At 44.4% G+C, this 22,476-nt stretch overlaps 1 protein-coding gene across 1 annotated transcript in view; it reads right to left on the bottom strand.

Annotated features, from left to right (window-relative positions):
* Positions 1-1,506: 1,506 nt before the first annotated feature.
* PLPPR2 (phospholipid phosphatase related 2) overlaps positions 1,507-22,476 on the bottom strand; it is a 34,495-nt gene continuing 13,525 nt past the window's right edge. The window contains exons 2-7 of the mRNA XM_033173858.1: positions 21,610-21,715; positions 19,390-19,578; positions 12,138-12,258; positions 9,177-9,433; positions 7,828-8,004; positions 1,507-1,881 (exon numbers count right to left, since the gene is read on the bottom strand). Coding sequence (XP_033029749.1) covers positions 1,507-1,881; positions 7,828-8,004; positions 9,177-9,433; positions 12,138-12,258; positions 19,390-19,578; positions 21,610-21,675 — 1,185 coding nt within the window. The 5' untranslated portion in view covers positions 21,676-21,715. The remainder of the gene's footprint in view (positions 1,882-7,827; positions 8,005-9,176; positions 9,434-12,137; positions 12,259-19,389; positions 19,579-21,609; positions 21,716-22,476) is intronic.

Here is a 22,476-nt window from a genome sequence, read left to right as displayed (position 1 = left end):
ATATAGATTATTAGTGAGTGAAAGCTCTGATGCAGAAAATAACACAGAAAGAGAACAGTTGTACGTGTAAAAGAGGCCAAAAGAATAGTTGGGGTGTGTAACATTCACGTGTAAAGGTTGGCAATCTAAACAGATTTTGTGAATAACTGAAAGCTCGGGGATACACCAATGAATGTTTATAGTCCCTTTGGTTTGGCTGTTGGCATTCACTTGTACATTTCTAAAACTGGGGAAACACATAGTCTACTTTCAGACAATCATGAAATTCACCTGTGATGGTGGGTACTCATGTGTGAATGATGATATTCACCAGGTTTCAGATATCCCTGTAAGAAGGGCAAATCTCGGAAACCATGTCAAAGCGGCTGCCCAGTTGCCTAGTTGTTCATCAAGGCAACAGCTACAGCAGTCAGTCCTCCCTTTGACCACTCATGAAGTGGAGCAAAGAAATGAGAGGATGGCTGCAGGACAGCTTAGGTACCATGTGATGGGCAGCCAGACATGTCCCATCACACAAAAGAGGTTGCTTTATGCGAACTTTTTCTTTAGCTCTGCCCTCCCGTCTTCCTCACCCCCTGCCCCCTTCCCTCTGCACAAATTCATCTGCTCTCCAGTCTTCAACCGTCACTTTGGAGCTTTCTGCCAAGCTGCTCCACACATCTGAGACAACCTGTCTTTCGTCTTTGCCTTCCCACTTAAAACCCATTTCTTCCACCCAAACATTTCCTGGATTATCACAACCTCCTTTCTTGCTTCCTGATTACTCCCTACAGCTATCATCTCTCATTATTCACTAGACACATTCTGTCTTATCCCAGTTTTGTCCTTTCCATCACACCAAGATTATATGGGCCTCTAAGCAACAGAAACTTTTGAATTCTCCATGTTTGGTCTATAATGGTACATCCCACCTTCCTTCCATGGTGGAACTCAGGTAGTCATATATGGAATTCCCCGTAGAGTATCTCTTCTAAATTACTGCATCGAGCCCAGAACTTCATGTTGAAGACAACACATGGCACCAGGAATGAAATGTATGATTGTAGGAAGCTACTTATGGAAGATCTGAAGCTAACACAACAGAGCATTTCCTAACTCACTCCTTCCAGTACTCAAACTTTTAAATTGCCCCTTTCCATCCCTCAGTGTCACCCCCTCCTCACTCTACTTAAACCCTTTGCATTCTTTAAAATCACCACTCTTTTTCCTTCTCTTTTTCCTTTATTCCAACCTATGCTGCTGTTTAAAAGTGGCATTTTACAACCCGCTTTTGCTGCCCTTCCCCACCCTAACTTCATGCAAACTCAGGGTTGTTATGAGAAATTCTCCAAGTAGAGCTGAGTGATGATAGCCTTACATGTATATCAGAAGATATATCTATTTATCTGTCAATCAGACCCAGCACTCCAAGCAACTGGGTCTAGCATCTAAAATTGAGGTATTTCCCACAATGCCCCGGCATACAGTAGTGTTCTTCTGGGACGCTGTATGGGTTTTAAGTGGTGGCTAAAACCAGTTGACCAGAGAGCTCTTGTTGCTCCCCACCCCTGTTCCCACTGTGCCATGTAGGCCTGTCAGGGCCCACTGACTGAGGAGGAAGCCCAAGGGAGGCCCACATTTTGCCCACAGCCAACCCCCAAACCTGGAGCCGACTGTATGTTTGTGCACAAGCTGTAGAGATGTTTCAGGACTTGGCAGAGCAGGAGGTAGGCAAGGGTTGCTGGGCGGAATGCCGCTTACCTGAGCCACACTTAACTTTTCGAGGGAACTGTCCACACAGGGCAAGCCCATGACAGGGACACTGGGCAAGCTGCTTTCAGTTGGGGTTGTTTTCTTGGCCGTAGGCGGGCTGCTCTGGAAATTGTTGACCACACAAGTCACCTGCCAGCAAAAGAAGGCAGGAGCATAAAAACCCTCTTCGCCTGATCCCGAACAATACAGTGAAAGAAAAAGGCAGAAGTTCTACCCAACTTTAGTTCTACTACTAAACTTCCTGTCCAATTTTAGTTCTTCTACTTTAGTTCTTTACTTTCTGCTCATGCTAGCCTTCTTTCACTCCACCCCCACATCTTCCAACATTGTGTATGCAATCAAATGCCAACAGTGCCCTTCAGCTCTCTATATTGGACAAACAGGCCAAACCCTACGCCAAAGGATAAATGGACATAAATACGCCAAAGGATAAACGGACATAAATCTGATATCAGGAATCACAAGACAGAGAAACCAGTAGGAGAACACTTCAATCTCCCAGGACATTCTATAAAGGATCTCAAAGTAGCTGTCTTAATACAAAGAAATTTCAGAAATAGACTGGAAAGAGAAGTGGCTGAATTGCAACTAATCACCAAACTTAGAACCATGGAGAAACCTGGTCTGAACAAAGACATTGGATTCTTATCTCATTATACTTAACAAAGCTATCTTTGGCCATCTCACCCCTTGCCTTTCCCTGCAAGACTAATTGCAGCCGTTAAGAGTCGTCAACAGGTTTTCCACACCTATCAGCTGATCAACCATTCCCACCACCCTCTGAGTAATACCCCTCCCCACTCCCTCACTATATTTAAGGATCTGGTGACTTCTGTTTCAGTGTATCTGAAGAAGTGTGCATGCACACGAAAGCTCATACCAAGAACAAACTCAGTTGGTCTCTAAGGTGCTACTGGAAAGAATTTTCTATTTTGTTTCGACTATGGCAGACCAGCACGGCTACCCACCTGTAACTCCACCCCCACAGCTATTGGCCAAGCTCCTTAAGTCCTTAACCCCCTTTTGTATATGATTTTTATTAATTTTTCTGTTTTACACTTTACATTTAAACAACCTTAAAATGCCATTGACTTCCCCTCTTCTCTTTCCATGGTTCATTTTGCATAACATAAATCCCTGCACATTTTACATAAACTAAACCATTCAGTATTCCATTATTACATCCATCAAACCTTGCTTACACTGTTGAATTTATCTTAATGCTGCCAACGTTTTCAAGTGTACACAATTTCCACCGCCCATATATTCAATAAACATTTTCCAATCTTCTTTAAAGTATGCCCTTCTTGTTCTCTTATTCTATATGTTAGGTCCATAAGCTACACGTATTCCATCAGTTTAAGTTGCCACTCTTCTTTGGTTGGGACCTCGCTCGTTTTCCATTTTGGGGCTAACAAAACACGGGCCACAGTGACGGCATACATAAATAACCTTTTTTGACACCTGGGAATTTCCGTCTGAATTATCTCCAACAAAAAGGACTCGGGAAAAGTACTTTTAAACATTTTTTTTTCAATTCATTGTGAATTATTACCCAATACTCTTTTACTCTTTTACTACAGGTCCAACACATATGGCACTTTACGCTAATGCTAGCCTTCCTTGACTCCGTGCCAACGGCTATTGGCCAAGCTCCCCGACTCCTTTCCTTATATGGGGAGAGCCCTACTGGGTCAGACCAAAGGGGGCCCAGGCAGTCACACATTATTTTCCCACAATGGCCATGGGAAACCCACAAGCAGGGAAAGAGTATCATAGCCACACAATAAGACACACAATTTGTTTGGGGTTGCAGGACTCAGTTCTATGTGCACTACAGTACCCTGGGAAGGTATGAGAATCATCGGGCCTCCTGATGTTCTTGGACTACAACTCCCATCATCCCCTGCTGTGTCATGTTAAGTTGCTCCCAATGTTCCTTGAGGTCCCTTACAGCAGTTAATTTGAGGTCCCCTGCAGCAATACCACCACCTGCTCCCATCATCCCCTGCTGTGTCATGTTAAGTTGCTCCCCATGTTCCTTGAGGTCCCTTACAGCAGTTAATTTGAGGTCCCCTGCAGCAATACCACCACCTGCTGGCATTTAGACAAACACACTTCTGTGCTCATAAATGAACTCTAATGAAACGCTGGTAAGGTCGTGTTTAAAAGGCACCACAAAACCTGATCAGATTCAGGTGTTCTTGGAGGGCGCTGGTTTTCTGGATCCATATCAACCAAGGGTTAGGTGTGCTTTTGTCACTGCCTTGGTTGCCCTGTGCTAGGAAGGAGACAGTGGAAATGTGATCCTCTTGGTTCTTCTAGACCTCTTAACCATTTTTGGCATCATCTACCATGGTAAGCTTCTGGGATTGCTGACCTAGTTAGGGGTTGCGGCTCCACAGGGTTCAATCTTATCCCACCCACCCCCCCGGGGGGCCAACTCCCAAGAGACTGCGATCTACTCGCAGAGTTAAAAACTGACAGTGATCTACCCCCCTTTTGGAGGGTTCAGGTCAAAGCTGTTGAGCTTCTTTTTATGGTCTGCAGGGCTAAAATGTTTAGCTTTTTTAGGGGAGCCAAAGTTCTTGGGCTTCTTTGGGGGGAGCCAGTGATCTACCAGTGATCTCCCACAGACGTCCAGTGATCTACCAGTTGTTGCTGTTCAGTCGTTCAGTCGTGTCCGACTCTTTGTGACCCCATGGACCAGAGCACGCCAGGCACACCTATCTTTCACTGCCTCCTGCAGTTTGGTCAAACTCATGTTACTAGCTTTGAGAACACTGTCCAACCATCTCATCCTCTGTCGCCCCCTTCTCCTTGTGCCCTCCATCTTTCCCAACATCAGGGTCTTTTCCAGGAAGTCTTCTCTTCTCATGAGGTGACCAAAGTACTGAAGCCTCAACTTCAGGATCTGCCCTTCTAATCGGTAGATCTGCCCTTCTAATTGGTAGATCACAATTTACCTGTTGACTTGCCTGCCCTATACTATTTAGTATCTACAGTACGTTAAACTGCCAAGTGGGGCATTCTGGAGTGCATTATCAACTTTTCAGATGGACACGCAAACACATTTCTCCTTTTCATCTCCTCTGGGTGTGGATGTGCTGGGCCTAGTAATGGACTGGATGAGAGCAACAAAATTAGGCTAAATCCAAACAAGACAGAGGTGCTGTTTGTGGATGGCTTCTTGGTCCAGAGAAGTGGTACTCAGCCAATTCTGGAGGTGGCTGTACTCTCCCTGAAGGAGATTGGGAACATTCCTACATCCATTGTTACCACTGAAGGCACAGACGTCCCCTGTGGTGTGGACTGCTGGTGGCACAACTGTGACCCTGTCTTGGATGGAGATAGCCTAGCATTAGTGACCTATGCTCTGGTAACCTCCCTCTAGATTAATGCAATGCATTATACAGGAGGCTGCCTTTGTAGTTAGTTCAGAAACTTCAGTTGGTGGAGAATTTGGCAGCACGGTGACTTACTAGGATCAGGTGTTCTGGGGATATTACACAGGTGGGTGCCAGGATGTTTCTGGGCCCAATTCATAAGTGTTGGTATTAACTTTTAAAGCCTTGTGCAACTTAGGAACCTGGGACCTGAACTCCTCCTAGATGAGCCTACCTTAACCTGACAATTGTCAATGGGGTCTCTCTTCAAGATTATGTCTCCACTGGAAGTACAGAGAGGGGCATCAAGTTGGGAATTATAGGGACAGAGCTACCCAAACTGTATAGAAATTTATTCATGTATGCAACTACAGCAGCAAGAATGTTACTTGCCCAAAAGTGGAAAGAAGAAGAAGTCCCAGCAAAGGAAGAATGGATACAAAAACATCTGGAATACGCAGAAATGGTGAAATTTACCGGAGGAATAAGAAATCAAGATAACAAACTTTTTATAAAAGAATGGAAATGGTTTATTGAATATTTACAAAATAAATTGTAAACAGATAAGAACATTGGCAGGATTATTGTGATAACCTGCAGTTTTATAAGAGTATGTATTTAAAGTAGATGAATAAATGAGCAAATTCAGTTAATTTGGATATGCAGAAAATATTAACAATGAATTTAAGGAACCGCAGAAAGAGGGGGAAGGAAGTCAAGTTTTGAAATGTTAAAGTGGTATATTTACAGATAAATTGCAAACAGATAGAAACATTAGCAGGATTATTGTAATAACCTGCAGTTTCATAAGAGTATATATTTAAAGTAGATGATTAAATGAGCAAATTAAATGAATTTGAATATGCAGAAGATTTTTTTTTTAATTAAGGAACCGAAGGAAGTCAAATTTTGAAATGTTAAATTGATTGTAAAACTAATGAAATGTATAAACTTGAAAAGTATAAATAAAAACAAAAATACATCAAAAATGAAATGTTAAAATGGTGGTTAAATTATTGAAATGTATAAAATTGGAAATTATAATAAATAAATAAATAAATAAATAAATAAATAAATAAATAAATAAGAGTGGTGTCAAGAGACAGGACATTTTTGGTGATGGCACCCTTTCCCCAGGGAAGATCACCTGGTGTCTTCTGTGCCATCTTTTCAGTGCCAGGCAAAGCTATGCCCCACCCCACGAGTTTGTCCATTTTTCTGTAGTCCTTGGCAGTTTTGTCAGCTTTAACACTGGCAGGATTTTTAGGGCTTTAGAATTAACATCTCACCCCTGCTGTTGGTTTGTAACATTATTTACGGAGGCTGTTATTTTGGAGAGGCAAGCTTTTTACACGTAGTTTTCTACAGTGAAGGGTGCGCTTGCCAATGTCTCCATGTAATTGCATTTCCTACTTTGTATGTTGTACGGCACCTAGAGGCTTTGGTGTAGGTGAAGTACTAATCTGATAATAATACTAATAATCTGGTGAGGAGGCTCCTGTAACTGCTGTGCAGACACTTATTAAATTAGGCTTCTTTCATCTTCCAAAGCAACTACTCTATTCCCAGCTTAAGAATGGAAAGTGAAATACCGGTGGACAACAAAATAGGTTTAAAGATGCTCTCAAAGCAAATCTGAAAAAGTATAGTATAAGCACTGATAACTGGGAAACATTGGCCTGCGAGTGCTCCAATTGGAGAACAGCCTTTACCAAAGGTGTCATGGGCTTTGAATTACAGGTAGGTAGCCGTAGTCAAAGTATAGTTAAAGCTATGGTTTTCCCAGTAGTAATGTATGGAAGTGAGAGCTGGACTATAAAGAAAGCTGATCGCTGAAGAATTGATGCTTTTGAATTATGGTGCTGGAGGAGACTCTTGAGAGTCCCATGGACTGCAAGAAGATCAAACCTATCCATCCTTAAAGAAATCAGCCCTGAGTGCTCACTAGAAGGACAGATCCTGAAGTTGAGGCTCCAGTACTTTGGCCACCTCGTGAGAAGAGAAGACTCCCTAGAAAAGACCCTGATGTTGGGAAAGATGGAGGGCACAAGGAGAAGGGGACGACAGAGGATGAGATGGTTGGACAGTGTTCTCGAAGCGACTGGCATGAGTTGGCCAAACTGCGGGAGGCAGTGGAGGATAGGGGTGCCTGGCGTGCTCTGGTCCGTGGGGTCACGAAGAGTCGGACATGACTGAACGACTGAACAACAGCCATAGTCAAAACAAAATAAATAAAAAATAAAAAAAATCCTCCCAGGGCTTTGAAGACACTCAAACTCAGGACAAAAGGGAGAAATGTGGTAAGAGGAAGGCATGCTTGGCAAACCCTCACCATGATCAACTCCCACCAGGAGACCTATGTCCCCACTGTGGAAGGATGTGTGGATCCAGAATTGGCCCCCACAGTCACTTACAGACTCACCATTAAGACCATGTTCATGGAAGACAATCTTAATTGCCAAAGAGAAAAGAATGAAGAGAGCAGAACAGAACATTAGCCTACTGCCCATGTGGTACAATTCCTGAGCATCTTGCCCATCTCCCTGCATCTCAAGGTCTTGCACCAGGTAACATCCTGCATCTACAGGTGGGGAGGCCCGAGCTCTCTCTTCCCCCATGTCCTGTGCAGAAGCCCCGCCTCCCCGTGTCTGCCTCCAGTCTTGCCCATGACAGACACACCGTCACTTACCAGGAAGGCAGCGATGGCCCCACCGGTGAGGAACCCCGCCAGCACATCGGACCAGTGGTTCCGATACTCCGCAACGCGAACCACACCCACCAGGAAAGCAGGGCACAACAGAGCCAGGCACAGGGAGGGCTTGGCCAGGCGAGAGCCCTTCAGCCGGAAGACCAGGGTCACGTACATCTGCAGGGGGAGGGAGGTGCAACAGAGGGTCACAGTCAGAGGCTGGCAATGGGGGCAGCTGCTTAGTCTTTCTTGGAGGGCATTAGGAATGCATAACAGAGTAGTGGGCATTTCAGGATACACAGCGATTACCATATATACTTGAGTATAAGCCTAGTTTTTCAGCACATTTTTTGTGCTGAAAAAGCTGCCCTCGGCTTATACTTGAGTGAGGCGGGTGGTGGGGGCGGCGAGAAAGAAGCCCTTTCTCTCCACTCGTGCCGCCGCTGCCCGCTCTCCCCAGTCAACCATTCCTTAAGAAGTGTACAAGAACGGCGGTTCTTTACTCTCCCCAGGCAGCTTGTTCCATTCCTGAACTGCTCGAATAAATGCAAACTTGGCAAAGGAAGAAGAGGAAGGAGCAGCCCAAAGGGTTGCTTTCGGGCTGCTCGTTCCTCCTCCTCCTCCACAGTGGCAAAGGTGAACCGGCTTATACTCGAGTCAATAAGCTTTCCCAGGTTTTTGTAGGAAAATTGGGTGCCTCGGTTTATATTCGGGTCGGCTCATACTCGGGTATATACGGTATGTTGTGGTCTTTTAAAAATGTAAATAAAGAAGGCGGGTTTACAGTTCTTATTACAGATATGCTGTATTGTGGAGCTTCCAGAGCTTCCAGAGGGGTAGCAGTCAACTGCAGAGTCCTGAATCATCACTAATATCTAATATATAGTTTATATCCTTTGTAACCTAAGTATGTACTCAATGAATCTGATAGTAAACTAGTTTATTTTGTTATCATTCAGATTCATGCGTATTTTTCTTTTAAGAGGGACAAAGGGGATTAACAACCAAGAAGGCAGGAAGGTAGAAGACATAATTATTAAAAAGGACTCTAACGAGTCAGCAATCCGCTTCTACAATTTGTGTAAATTCAAATAAGGAAACGTTTAATCCTGCAATATTATATATAAACATTCCTACAGGAATTGTAGTCCAAAACCACCTGGAGACCCAAGTTTGGGGAAACTTGGTATAGGTGGCCTTTGAGAGGTCAGGGCCACCAGTCACCTCCACCACATCCAACATGTCCTTTTGGGAAGAGCTCAGCACTTTCTTCATACCCCTGCCACTTCAGCTCCCTCCTCACTCCGACATCCATATCCCCGGCCCCTCCGCCCACCAGAGCCTCGTACCACAGTATAGGCTACAGCGTAGGCACTGAGAGCAGCATCCTTGGAGGGGAAGGCCTTCCGGGCGGCGGTGACCAGAACGGGGTTGCCCGTGCAGGCGGCCTTGTCCGTGACGTAGATGGTGCCTGGTGGCGCCTGGCAGCCGAGGGCAGTGTAGTTGGGTCGACACACCGACAGGAAGTGCGGAGTCTGGTTGCCGGTCACCACCTGGCCAGCGTTGGCAAAGATAGTGGTAGTGAAGAGGCCAAAGGAATAAATGCCTGTGGGGAAGTAAAGGGGAAGAAATGGGATGAAAGGAAGGAGATGAGGCAGCTGGGGGTGGCGAAGCTGGGATCTGTAGAAGATATATCGTCCAAAACTGGTTTGAAGTCCACATCGTGATATCGGTTTCATAATTTTTCGCCTGGCAGCAGTGCCGGATTTACGTATCAGCTAAACAAGCTATAGCTTAGGGCCCCACTCTCTTGGGGGCCCCCTAAAAAAAAATTAAGAAAAAAAACCCTGGATGTACATTTCCAAAATATAAGATAAAAAACAAATAAATTAAAACCTACATACAGCAACAGTGTTTTCTGTTGTGTAGGCTCCTATGAGGGAAGTCATGGGCCCCGCCTGCTAGCCCTAAAATATCACTGGTTTGCTCATTTCTATATATAGGGTGCCTACATTCTGCTATTTATAATTATGGGTAATTTGCGTCATATATTTACACCTATTATTATTTCATGTTATAGCAAGTTTATAGAGACTAGATTAGGAGTCTTTGTAAATTGTGTTTCTAAAGGAACTTTTGTCATTGCCAAATGCCAATGTGTTTGCATTATTAAGTTTGTTATGAATGAAAAAATCATTTTAAGTTAGAGCTTAATAATTATTTCACTATTAATGTACTTCTTCTTAATTGTATTTAACTATTAATATACTTCTTCTTAATTGTATTTCAGTTCAACAATTACTTTGATAAAATACATATTTTGTTATGTGCTAATGGCTTTAGATACCTATTAGGTCCATAAATTACCATTTAGTATATATTCAACACAAAAAACAGTGACAATTTGTTGTTGACAAAGGACAGCTGGACATATAAAGGGTCCCATTACCTTCAGTAGCTCAGGGCCTCATCAAACCCAAATGCGGCCCTGCCTGGCAATATATCGTGAATCATCATGTATGTGTGTGCTATGCAAAAATCACAACATGTGCAAAACCGCAAAGCTGGCCAATGTGCCTCTCGATTCCTGCAGCTCCCATTCACTCTGCTGGCTCAGCTCTCCCCTGCCTCAAGCAGGGGGCAGCGAGTCACAAGAGCAAAATTCACGATGCAGGAAAAACTGTGAGGCCAGCCAATGCCTCTACTTAGCTCTCTCCTAATTTCAGACATTGTGATATATCTGTATATTGCGAAGTTTAGCTGGCGATATATTGCGATGTTGAAAACCAGATATCGACCAGTCCTAGTGTGCATTGTGTGTGGAACATAGTGAGCTTTGCATCTGCAGAATGTCTGCTTTGCAGAGAACTGTGGCAAGTGCAAAAAAAAAAAAAAAAGTGCTATTGAAGCTAAAGCTGCCACAAGAGGATGGAAACTTTGGGGCCATCCACACTTTCAGTTGTCCCATGATTTCATGTCACAAGTCCTAGAGGAATATATTTTTTGTCCCGCTGCTTTCACCACGAAACCTTGTCGTTTACTGTCAAATTAGAACAAACGTCAATCGGGTTTTCTGTTCCAATTCAGCAGTAAACAGCTCCTCTTCCTGGGGAAAGGGGTGGGACAAACAACAACAACAACAACAACAACAACAACAACAACAACAACAACAACAACAAAACCCTCTCAGATCTGTGATTTGAAAACACTTGAAATCATGGGCTGAAGTGCAGATAGGCCTTTTGCTTCAGTGTTTATGTTAATTGATGACTGGGAGACTGGGCCTCTCTTAGAAACTGCCGGCATATTGCCAGATAACTTGCTTATCTGTCTCTCTCTCTGGGACCAGACAGAGTATAGTCCTTAGGTAAGAACCTAAAAAAACTGGATTGCATTGCTAGTTGCTTATGAGCAATGAGCTGATTTGTATTTTAGTTGGTTACCTTTTTTTGTAACCAGTTAAAAGATGGTTTGCAGTAAAACTTTGGAACTCTTATTTTTCTCAGCGTGGAGAGCTTATTGATCCATATTCTGCACAAGGTCCGGATCAGGGAATTCTGCTCACATAACTCTTAACAGGGTGGAGCTGAAAGTGGGGAGGAAATATTGGGAGTGACCTTGAGAGGGAGGTAATAGTACCACTATATTCTGGTATAGTGGTACTATTATCTCAAGTGGTACTATTATCTCAAGTGGTACTATTATCTCAAGGGAGATAACAGTACCACTATACCTCAAGGGAGGTAATAGTACCACTATATTCTGCTCTGGTCAGACCTCACCTGGAATACTGTGTCCAGTTCTGGGCACCACAGTTCAAGAAGTATACTGACAAGCTGGAACGTGTCCAGAAGAGGGCAACCAAAATGGTCAAAGGCCTGGAAACAATGCCTTATGAGGAACGGCTTAGGGAGCTGGGTATGTTTAGCCTGGAGAAGAGAAGGTTAAGGGGGGATATGATAGCCATGTTCAAATATATAAAAGGATGTCATATAGAGGAGGGTGAAAGGTTGTTTTCTGCTGCTCCAGAGAAGCGGACACGGGGCAATGGATTCAAACTACAAGAAAGAAGATTCCACCTAAACATTAGGAAGAACTTCCTGACAGTGAGAGCTGTTTGGCAGTGGAATTTGCTACCAAGGAGTGTGGTTGGAGGTCTTTAAGCAGAGGCTTGACAGCCATCTGTCAGGAATGCTTTGATGGTGTTTCCTGCTTGGCAGGGGGTTGGACTGGATGGCCCTTGTGGTCTCTTCCAACTCTATGATTCTATGAGACAAGGGAAGGAGGCAGGGTGGTAATCTTTCACTTACCCAGAAAACGGATGATGCGCCGTAGAAGGGGGTTGAAATAGCAACACTCGCCTGAGACGATTGTCTTCTCCTCACGTCTCTCAGGCTGGAGGAAGAAGGCAGCCAGTTCTCCAACAAGAATCTGACGCAGGCAGGTGATGGGTAAGAGAGAGAGGAGATCAGCGTTGGCCAAGTCAAGCCCAATTCATTAATCACTGAAGTGAGAAAGAATCTGTTTCTTTGAAAGTGCTTATGACACAGTGATTTTATACCACTTGTGGGTCCAACACACTTATTTAGCAAGATGGGACCTCACTCTTATCGGGATATCCATTTCTGAGACCATAAATGGCTGAAAGAAATAGATGGGCACCTGCTGTAGAGTTAGGTATGTGACTACCTAATTTTGCTCTTTGACCCTGGTCCCCAGCTGAGTCCAGTTTAAGTCTGCTCCTGTCTGCAGAGATACTGTTATTGCTATTGTTATTAGCCTTTATTGACATAAGTTTAAGCAATAAAATCATACAAAGTCATCCAAATACATTAATAATCCAACACACACACACACACACAATATATATAAAAGACTAGATAGCCGCCATTGAGTAAATCAGGCAACTTTAGATTTAGCTTAAGAAATCTCGGCTAATTACCCCGAAACAATCTTGGTAGTTTCCAGAGTATCGTAACCTCAATAAATATTGGATTACAGACTCTTTGTAAATTGATATTTTAGGGTGTAAGGAAGGCACAAGGAGATCTCTGCCAAGGGTGTCGAGAAGAGGGCAGTCCAGAATTATGGGATGTATTGTATCTGATGATCTCTTATTACAGGGGCAGAATCTGTTCTGGAAGGGGATTTTTGGAAATCCTCGGAACAAAACAGCTGAGGGGAATGCATTTAGACGAGCTAGCATAAAAGCTCTGCAATGCGATATCTAAATTATAAAAGTAACTAGGTATTACTCCATGGTGGGGCTACAATCCTGAGTAAGCAGACGATCATACAAAAGGCTGGGAGGGGGATAGTTTTGGGATTTCATGGTCTAGCAGTCTCTGCTTGATGAGAGAGAAGATTTGTGACTCATCCGATAGAAGAAGGGAATCTATTGCAATCCCTCTTTGCCCAAGTTTGAGGGTAATATCAGAAAACCATGTAAAATTATGTGTATCTCTGCTACTAATCCTGACTTTTGTTACTTAGGATTTCTCCAGACATCCTTTTTTAAATCTTCAATTACGCTCAGGGTGGTATCGGAATAGTTATGTGTGATCCTGCTTTCCAGACTGTAAAGTGACAATGAGAGGGTCTATTATCTCATTTCAAAAATAAAAAATTAAATAAATTAATTTGAATTGAATAATAATAAACCCACATTCCCCACCCCCTTTTAAACACAATACAATGGTACCTTGGTTCGCGGACGCCTTGTGAGTTGAACGTTTTGGCTCCTGGACGCCGCAAACCCAGAAGTGAGTGTTCCGTTTTTGTGAACGTTCTTTGGAACCCGAACGTCTGGTGCGGATTCCGCAACTTCCGATTGGCTGCAGGAGCTTCCTGCAGCCAATTGGAAGCCGTGCCTTGGTTCCCGAACGCTTTGGAAGTCAAAGGGACTTCCAGAACGAATTCCGTTCGACTTCCGAGATACCACTGTATATGAAATGCAGTCACTGAACATATCTATAACCTCAAAGAAATTACACACCCACCCAATTAAACTGGAGGATGTCCTCAAAAAATTACAAATAAATGGGCAATTTACAGGAATTGGATAGAAAGGGGTGAAGCCAACCCAAACATACAAGCTCGAATGAACAGACTGTGTACATGGTTAAAGATATAAAGAATGAAGGTATGTCCAGAGGGGAGGGTGGGAGGGGAGGGGGAAGGGGGGAAATAAAATAAAAATAAAAAATAAAATAAAAAAGTCTCCTAAAAGCTTGGTTGTTATTGGAGATGTTTGAGAGCGCTACCTTGTTCAGTGGCTGTTTTAAATGTTGCATTCGAAATGTATTAATTGTATTCTGAACTTTGTGCATATCTTATTGTACTTTGATTCTTTTTCTGTAAATCAGCTGCAGATTTTTGTTAAGCGGTATATACATTTTCTGAATAATAATAATAAAAGATGGGGAGAAAAACTGGAGGATGTCCTTTAGCTTCTCTTAGTTCCGTCTGTTTAAGCTTTTTACATTTCTGGCAGTATTGTGTGTATATACATTAATTATGCACTGGCGTTTATTCATTTTTATTTCCATGTATTAAATTTGTATGCCACCCTTTATCTGAAGATCTCAGGGCAGTTCACAGCAAAAAAAATACAAAAATTCCTGAATTTCGGCATAGACTTTCATGGAACACAGACCACTTTGGGGGGTGGGGTAACCTGCTCATCTTTCCTCCACCTTTCACATGTTGGTATGCCAAAAGGTGTGGTTTAAATGTTGTGGGAAACCCAGGGTATAACACAATGTACCAGCCAAAAGGACTATTTTGGAGGATGAGCAGAAATATTTAATCTTTCTTTCAGACATCTCTGAACAGTCTGCTTGGCAAATAGTTCCTTGCAACAGCCTATGGCACATTCACCCATCTGCAGGGTTTTAGCCCAAGAAGAGTCACAATCTCACTTAATATTTCACTTCCCCAGTATTAAATAGTCGGTGGACATAGGAGACGACACAGTGATTTTCAAGCAGCTCTCTTTATTCTCATGCTGGAACAGAACTGAACTGAAGGGCTGAGCCAGCCTGCTTATATAGTACTCAGTAACATGCAACAGTAACGACTCTCTCTCTCTAGCTATTCAATCCGTGAGCGGCAATATCAATCCTTCATTTGCATGTGCAGACCAAAGTGAGAACTGCAGCCACGGTAGGCAGAGTGAAACTATATACACAACACCCCTAGTGGCCCAGGGTGAGAACTTCAATACATAACACCCAGTCAGTTAGTAGGGAGTTACAGTGGTAAGTCTGTTCTTAAACCGAAACCATTCTGAAACCAAGGCACACTTTCCCTAATGAGGCCTCCCACCGCCAGTGCCCTTCCACCGTTCGGCTTCCATTCTTAGACTGAGGTAAAGTTTGCAAACCGGGACACTACTTCCAGTTTTGCGGAGTTCGTAAATTGAATAGTTCGTAAACAGGGCTGTTCTTAAACCGAAGTACCACTGTACTTACTTACTTACTGACTGGTTATAATACCATCAATTAAATGATATATTCAAGATGGACAAAAATAATACTTTTTAAATGAAATCTCAAAATTTAAAAAGAGCTGTTAGAGAATAACACACAATTACTGTAAAAATGTACAGTATAAACTAATATTAGAATGGTATACAAAAGACAAACAGGTTAAATCAGTAATGATATACTGGGCAAGAGATTTTGGGTATAATATACAACTTACAGCATGGGAGAAGTTATGGAATTGGGATTTAAAATTCACAGCGTATTATACGTTGAAAGAAAATTATATGAAAATGATGTACCATTGGTATTTAACTCCCAGTAAATTAGCAAAAATGTATAAAACAGGGCCAAATGTATGTTGGAAATGTAAGGAAAAAGAAGGCACCATCTATCATATCTGGTGGAAATGTAAGGTAGTAAAGTAATTTTGGGAAATGATATAGAATGAGTTGGAAAAAATGTTCAAAATAACTTTTTCTACAAAACCCAAGGCCTTCTTTTAGGAATTCTAGGTGCCAAAATCCCAAGGGAGCAGAAAATACTATTTATGTATACGACCACGGCTGTGTGGATGTTATTGGCCCAGAGATGGAAAGAAGATAAAGTCCCTACCAGAGAAGAATAGCAGATGATGGATTATGCCGAAATGGCAAAAATGACTGGAAGAAACAGAAATTTTGCATTACTTTCTATGGGAAAGTATGCCTTGATTTTTGGAATGCTTTGGTTTTGGAACAGACTTCCGGAACAGATTAAGTTTGAGAACAAAGGTTCCACTATATCTATATTTATATCTGTATCTGTATCTGTATCTGTATCTGTATCTGTATCTGTATCTATCACTTCCCCACTAGATGGTATTGTGGTGCTGGGGTGGGCAGCAGCACTGAGATGCCCTAGCTAATGGAATGGACCATCCGAGGGAGCTGGGCCTGTGACGAGAGACATGCCCACATCTCCCCAACCGCAAGGGAGCAGAAGGTGCCATAAAGAGAAGCAGACAGATTGGAGCAGCCGAGAAGCCACAGTTGCAGGCGTAGAAATGGCTGGAGGGGTGTCAAACCACAGCTGCCTTCCCTATTCTTTCCCTCTTCCTGGGATGAAAGCGGGGGAGAAACAGCATCCGTGGGAAGGAGAGGGTAAAATTATTTCAAGAAAAAAATAGAAATAGAAATAGAAAAAATATGCATGGAACTCCCTCCCTCTAGAAGCAGGTCTGCCTCCTTCATTATTGAGATTTAGGCAAAGTTTGCAGGTATAATCCGAGCTTTTGGGATTGTGTAAAGTGTTTGGAGGGGCAAAGGTGGTGCTGTGGTCTAAATCACAGAGCCTAGGACTTGCCGATCAGAAGGTCAGCGGTTCGAATCCCTGCGACACGGTGAGCTCCTGTTGGTCCCGGCTCCTGCCCACCTAGCAGTTCGAAAGCACATCAAGTGCAAGTAAATAGGTACCGCTCTGGCAGGAAGGTAAACGACATTTCCGTGCGCTGCTCTGGTTCCCCAGAAGCGGCTTAGTCATGCTGGCCACATGACCCAGAAGCTGTATGCCGGCTCCCTCGGCCAGTAACGCGAGATGAGCGCCGCAACCCCAGAGTCGTCCACGACTGGACCCTTCAAAAAACACCCCAATGGGTCTGCATTTCCGTCAAGGACACCTGCCTCTATAACATCCTGACCAGACAGCATCCCCCAGAGATCTGCCTGGTTGAAATGGGTGCCAGGGTTGAAGGATCTCCATTTGCCACCAAGCCCAATTCAAGGTTTTGTTTGAGACTCTGCTACCTGTAGGAATGCCTCGCCCTGGACCAGCCCATGACTTGAGATCCACTGGAGAAGCCCTGTTAGTCGTTCCAGCATTAAGTGACATCTGGAGGATAATTGATCAGAGGGATTTGTCAGTGAAAGCACCCTGGTTGCAGAACATGCTCCTTCTGGCGGTTAGCCTGTCATCAACACTATAGTTTTATGTGACGGCTGAAAACGTGTCTTTTTTTAGACAAGCTTTTTAAGTTAGGGCATTATATTTTTGAATTAACAGGTGATTGGGAGGTTGTTGCCCCAAAACAAATAGAAGAAGAAGAAGAAGAAGAAGAAGAAGAAGAAGAAGAAGAAGAAGAAGAGTTTGGATTTGATATCCCGCTTTTCACTACCCGAAGGAGTCTCAAAGCGGCTAACATTCTCCTTTCCCTTCCTCCCCCACAACAAACACTCTGTGAGGCGAGTGGGGCTGAGAGACTTCAGAGAAGTGTGACTAGCCCAAGGTCACCCGGCAGCTGCATGTGGAGGAGTGGAGACACGAACCCGGTTCCCCAGATTACGAGTCTACCGCTCTTAACCACTATACCACACTGGTGTGAATTTAAATGTTGTGTCTATACTTTTGGTATCCCACAGACACAAGTCTGAAAATAAATAAAAGGATGCCAAGATGATTGTTTTGAAAAAGCTGGTTTAAGATTGGGTTGGTCAGGATATCATTAACCGGCGACCTTCTTGCAATGTGGGTCACTGTCCTTCCTCCAAGCGAACCGTTGTCCAGACACTGACAAGAGATGGCGTCTGAATTAAAGGAGGGCACTGGGATAGCAGCGAGAATAGAGTCAGACATTCAGCTTGCATGTTTAACAGAACGGTAGGGGAATATTAACTCTAAATGTGTGCAATGAAGACAGTCCCAGGAGAGCTTGGCTCAGTCCTACTGTTTGCATATCGGTCTGCAATTTCTCCTGCATGTTAATTCATGATGCATTTAAGATGAGATCTAGTATGATGGACTGGCGAAAGGGTTTGACTGTGGGTGTAGGGAGAACTGGGTTCAAATACCTGCTCAGTGCTCTTAGGCCAATCCCTGTCCCTCACTCTCACCCACTTCATCAGGATGTTGTGATGATACATGGGAAGAGGGAGGGAGATCTGCGCATGCTGCCTTGAGCTCCTTACAGGAAGGGTGGGATTAAAATGTTTCAATAGATTAGATTAATAAATTTGAGGTGGAGCATTGCAAATTCTCAACATACACAAGAGTAAGGATGGAAGGACATTTCATTTCTGGTTCTCACAGTTTCTCATTTTTCCATAGTTCTGCAAATTTCCCCTAATTAACGTATTTTATATGTAGTTTTGACACACGTTTGTGTTAAACATACAATGTTATTGTATGTTATTTTCAGTAACATCTTCATTTTTATGCACCCTTCCACGAATACATGCATTTTTGTAAAGATTGTTTGGTTGGAGAACTGCATTGCAAAATTCAGAGACATGTGAATTTCAAAGGATAGCTGTGTTTTGGTTTGCATATTGTTCCAGAAAATGTGGGTTTCATGGATTCAGCTTTAAATGAAATCCAAATTTAATTTCTCCTCTATCCCTACATGTGGGTGTCTTGCTCAGACTTTTTTGCGTGTAGCAGCAGTTCCTGAAGAAATCATATATTAGAAATTCCTATACAAAGTGGCCTGACTAGAACCTCCTGGGCAAACGCAGAGCTTGAAATGTGTGCCTCCAAAGTTTGTGATGCAGCGTTCAGCTGATAAAATGTACCAAAATGCATAATTTAGGGTTTTTGTGTGTGTGTTCTCAGAAAATGCATTCCAAAATGCTATTTAAGTTCACATTTAAATATGCCTTTTTGTAAGGACTTTTTTTTCATAATTGCAGATTAATGCAGAAATGGGACAGTACTGAGCACATGTCAAATTCATGCGCCCGAAATGGACGAATCTGCCCAACCTTGGTGGGTAGTCACAGCACACCGACATCTCAAGCATATATATCTGCATGTGTGTGTCAGGCAAGGTAGATCTACATGCCAGAACGGTTCTCGAATTCTAGTACAAAAGAAAATGACTGAACAGCTCCACACCTTTTTTCCGGAGGAGCTTCAAACTTCTTTGCAAAGAAAGAGCTAATTGTACTTCTGCTTCCTTTAGGTCCCTTGACTTTGATATCCAAAGCCAAGCTCCCTGGTGATCTTACCCCCAGAGGGAACATGTGGGCCCTAAATCTCACAACAGCAGCAGGGGGGTTGTCACCCCCTCCACACCCACCCACCACGTGCCCTGCTGGGCTCTTACCGTTACGGTGGGCACGGCAGTGACGAGAGAGTAGACGAGGACAGGAGGTGCCCGGCTTGTGTCTTCAGGGCCAGGGTAGGGCTTTGCGTAGGCACTGTCGTAGCAGAAGAAGCCTTGGAGGTGCACCGGGAAAGTGTTGGTGTATTCAAAGTGGTACGCCAGGACCACAGTGCCCGCCATAATCACCAGCTGGAAGTAGAACATGGCACATCAGGCAGGGAAGCGGCGCCGAGGACTGAATGGGAGACAGAGGCAGCCAGGAGAGCCGGGTCCCTGGAGCCACTGGAGCCTGGCAGCCCCCACCCCGCCCTCCGCCTGCTCCTCCGTGCAAGATTCCTCGTGTACTCCTTTTCACGCTCGGGTGCCTGCTGTAGCTGTGCATCACATCACGGCTGGCGGGAGAGGCACCGAGCCTGCCTGACTCAAAGTCAGGCAGACAGTTGCCTCCTTCTGATGCAACCCCTCCTTCCCCTGCCCCCCTCCTCCTCCCAAGCACCCGATAACTCCCCGGGCTCCCTTCCATTCCCTGGCGATTTGCCGCTCGCAAGCAGATGATCGCAGGGAGAGGGCTGGTGTCTGAGACCACGTGTAGGTGACCGCATTTTCAGGGGGTTGGGAGCAGAAGGGCAGAGCTGTCACACACCTGCCTGTTTTGTTTCCCATCCCTGCCTGCCTGCCATGGCCAGGCAACTTTTCAAATGGCACCTCATATGTGTGGCACATGCGAAGGAGCTCTATGCAAGGAAGGGGCAGTGATGTCTCGCTGCCCCAGAGATGTACACCTTCTTGCCTGCCTCCTTCCCAGGGCTCCTCCAGATTGCGGGTGGAGGTCTGATGGGGGGAGGTCTATGTCTGTATGCCCCTCTTCAGACGTCCATACTCAACATCTACCAGAGCTGCTCTTGGCTCCATGGGGTGGGTGGATGTGGAAAGAGAGGCCCTTGCAAAATTAGCAAGGAACCATAGAATTGTTGACTTGGAAGGGGCCTCAAGGATTATCTAGGCCAACCCCCTGCAATGCAAGAAGCACCGCTAAAGAGTCTCAGACAGATGGCCATCCAACATCTGCTTAAAAACCTCCAAGGAAGGAGAGTCCAACACTTTCCAAGGGAGTCCGTTCCACGGTTGAATGGCTCTTATTGTCAGAAAATTCCTCCTGATGTTTAGTCAGAATCTCCTTTTTTGTGATATGAATCCATTGGTTTGGGTCCCAACCTCTGGGGCAGCAGAAAACAAGCTTGCTCCATCTTCCATGGAACAGCCATTTAGATATTTGAAGATGGCTGTCGTCCCCTCTTGGTCTTCTCCAGGCTAAATATACCCAACTCCCTGAGCCATTCGTCATGAAGCATGTGCAACATCAGTCTCTGCACCCCAGCAAAGGAACAACTGTGTGCAATCACAGGTCCCGGTTGATATTCTAAAGGCTGCTGCTGCAGCAAAATTGCATAGATTGCACTGAGCAGCTGCTCCAGGACTGGCAAAATGCTCTGCGCTGGACAGGAATAAAATATTTCAATGGCTTCAAAGGACTTGGAAGCACAGTTAATGTGAAACACAATATGTTCAAGCACCTTGCTGAACAATGATTCTTCAACATCAACTTCGTTGGACTGGTCATGTTGTGCGGATGCCTGATTATCGTCTTCCAAAGCAACTACTCTATTCCAAACTTAACTATGGGAAGCGTAATGCTGGTGGCCAACAAAAGAGGTTTAAAGACTCTCTCAAGGCAAACCTTTAAAAAAATGTAGTATAAACACTGACAATTGGGAAACACTGGCCTGTGAGCGCTCCAATTGGAGAACAGCCTTTACCAAAGGTGTCATGGACTTTGAAGACGCTCAAACTCAGGACGAAAGGGAGAAATGTGCTAAGAGGAAGGCATGTTTGGCAAACCCTCACCATGATCAACTCCTGTCCAGAAACCTATGTCCCCACTGTGGTAGGATGTGTGGATCCAGAACTGGCCTCCACGGTCACTTGCGGACTCGCTGTTAAAACCATGTTCATGGAAGACAATCTTACTCAGCTAGGAGTGATCACCAAAGATCACCAAAGCAGCACCCCTTAACTACAGCATTGGGGTTGTCCTTGTGCAACTGCGCCCTGGAGGCCTAACTAACCCATGCCAGCTACTCCTTTCTCAGTACCAGGGAAACAGGCAGGTAGCCTGGTCTGGTCACTTGTTCATTTGGCTAAATCCAGTGGCATCCTTACCTCCACAAACACAAAGCAGGGAATGATGGAGATGCTTCTCTTTAGCTCCTGCTTATCACCAGCCATGGCGAAAGGGCTTGGATCTCTCCTCAAGGAAAGACGTGAACTACAGAAAGGAGATACCAAAGCAAGTTGGTCAAGTGGCTTCCAGACAAGCAAGAATATTATTGTGCGCCATTCCTCTCTCTGAAAAGTGTGAGATTCTAGGCACTTAACCAGGATTCATGTTTCTTTCAGAAATCAGGCACAGAAATTAGGTAAAGTGTGTGGTGTCTTTACAATGTATGGTCTTATTTACACAACCTGCACCTAGATGGAGGGATTGCAGAGCATTTGCATCCTATGACGGACACGGGGGGTGCTGTGGTCTAAACCACTGAGCCTCTTGGGCTTGCCGATCAGACAGTCAGTGGTTCAAATCCCCGCGATGGGGTGAGCTCCCGTTGCTCTGTCCCAACCTAGCAGTTCGAAAGCACGTCAAATTGCAAGTAGATAAATAGGTACCACTGCAGTGGGAAGGTAAACGGCGTTTCTGTGCGCTCTGGTTTCCGTCCCGGTGTTCTGTTGCACCAGAAGCGGTTTAGTCATGCCACATGACCCGAAAAGTTGTCTGTGGACAAATGCCGGCTCCCTCAGCCTGAAAGAGTGATGAGCGCCAGCAACCCCGTAGTCACCTTTGACTGGACTTAACTGTCCAGGGGAGGAGACTCTTGAGAGTCCCACGGACTGCAAGAAGATCAAACCTATCCATTCTCAAGGAAATCGGCCCTGAGTGCTCACTAGAAGGACAGATCCTGAAGTTGAGGCTCCAGTACTTTGGCCACCTCATGAGAAGAGAAGACTCCCTGGAAAAGACCCTGATGTTGG

Source organism: Lacerta agilis, chromosome 16 (assembly GCF_009819535.1).
Source record: "Lacerta agilis isolate rLacAgi1 chromosome 16, rLacAgi1.pri, whole genome shotgun sequence".
NCBI classification, from domain to species: Eukaryota; Metazoa; Chordata; class Lepidosauria; order Squamata; family Lacertidae; genus Lacerta; species Lacerta agilis.
This window is presented reverse-complemented; position numbering and strand designations above follow the sequence as displayed.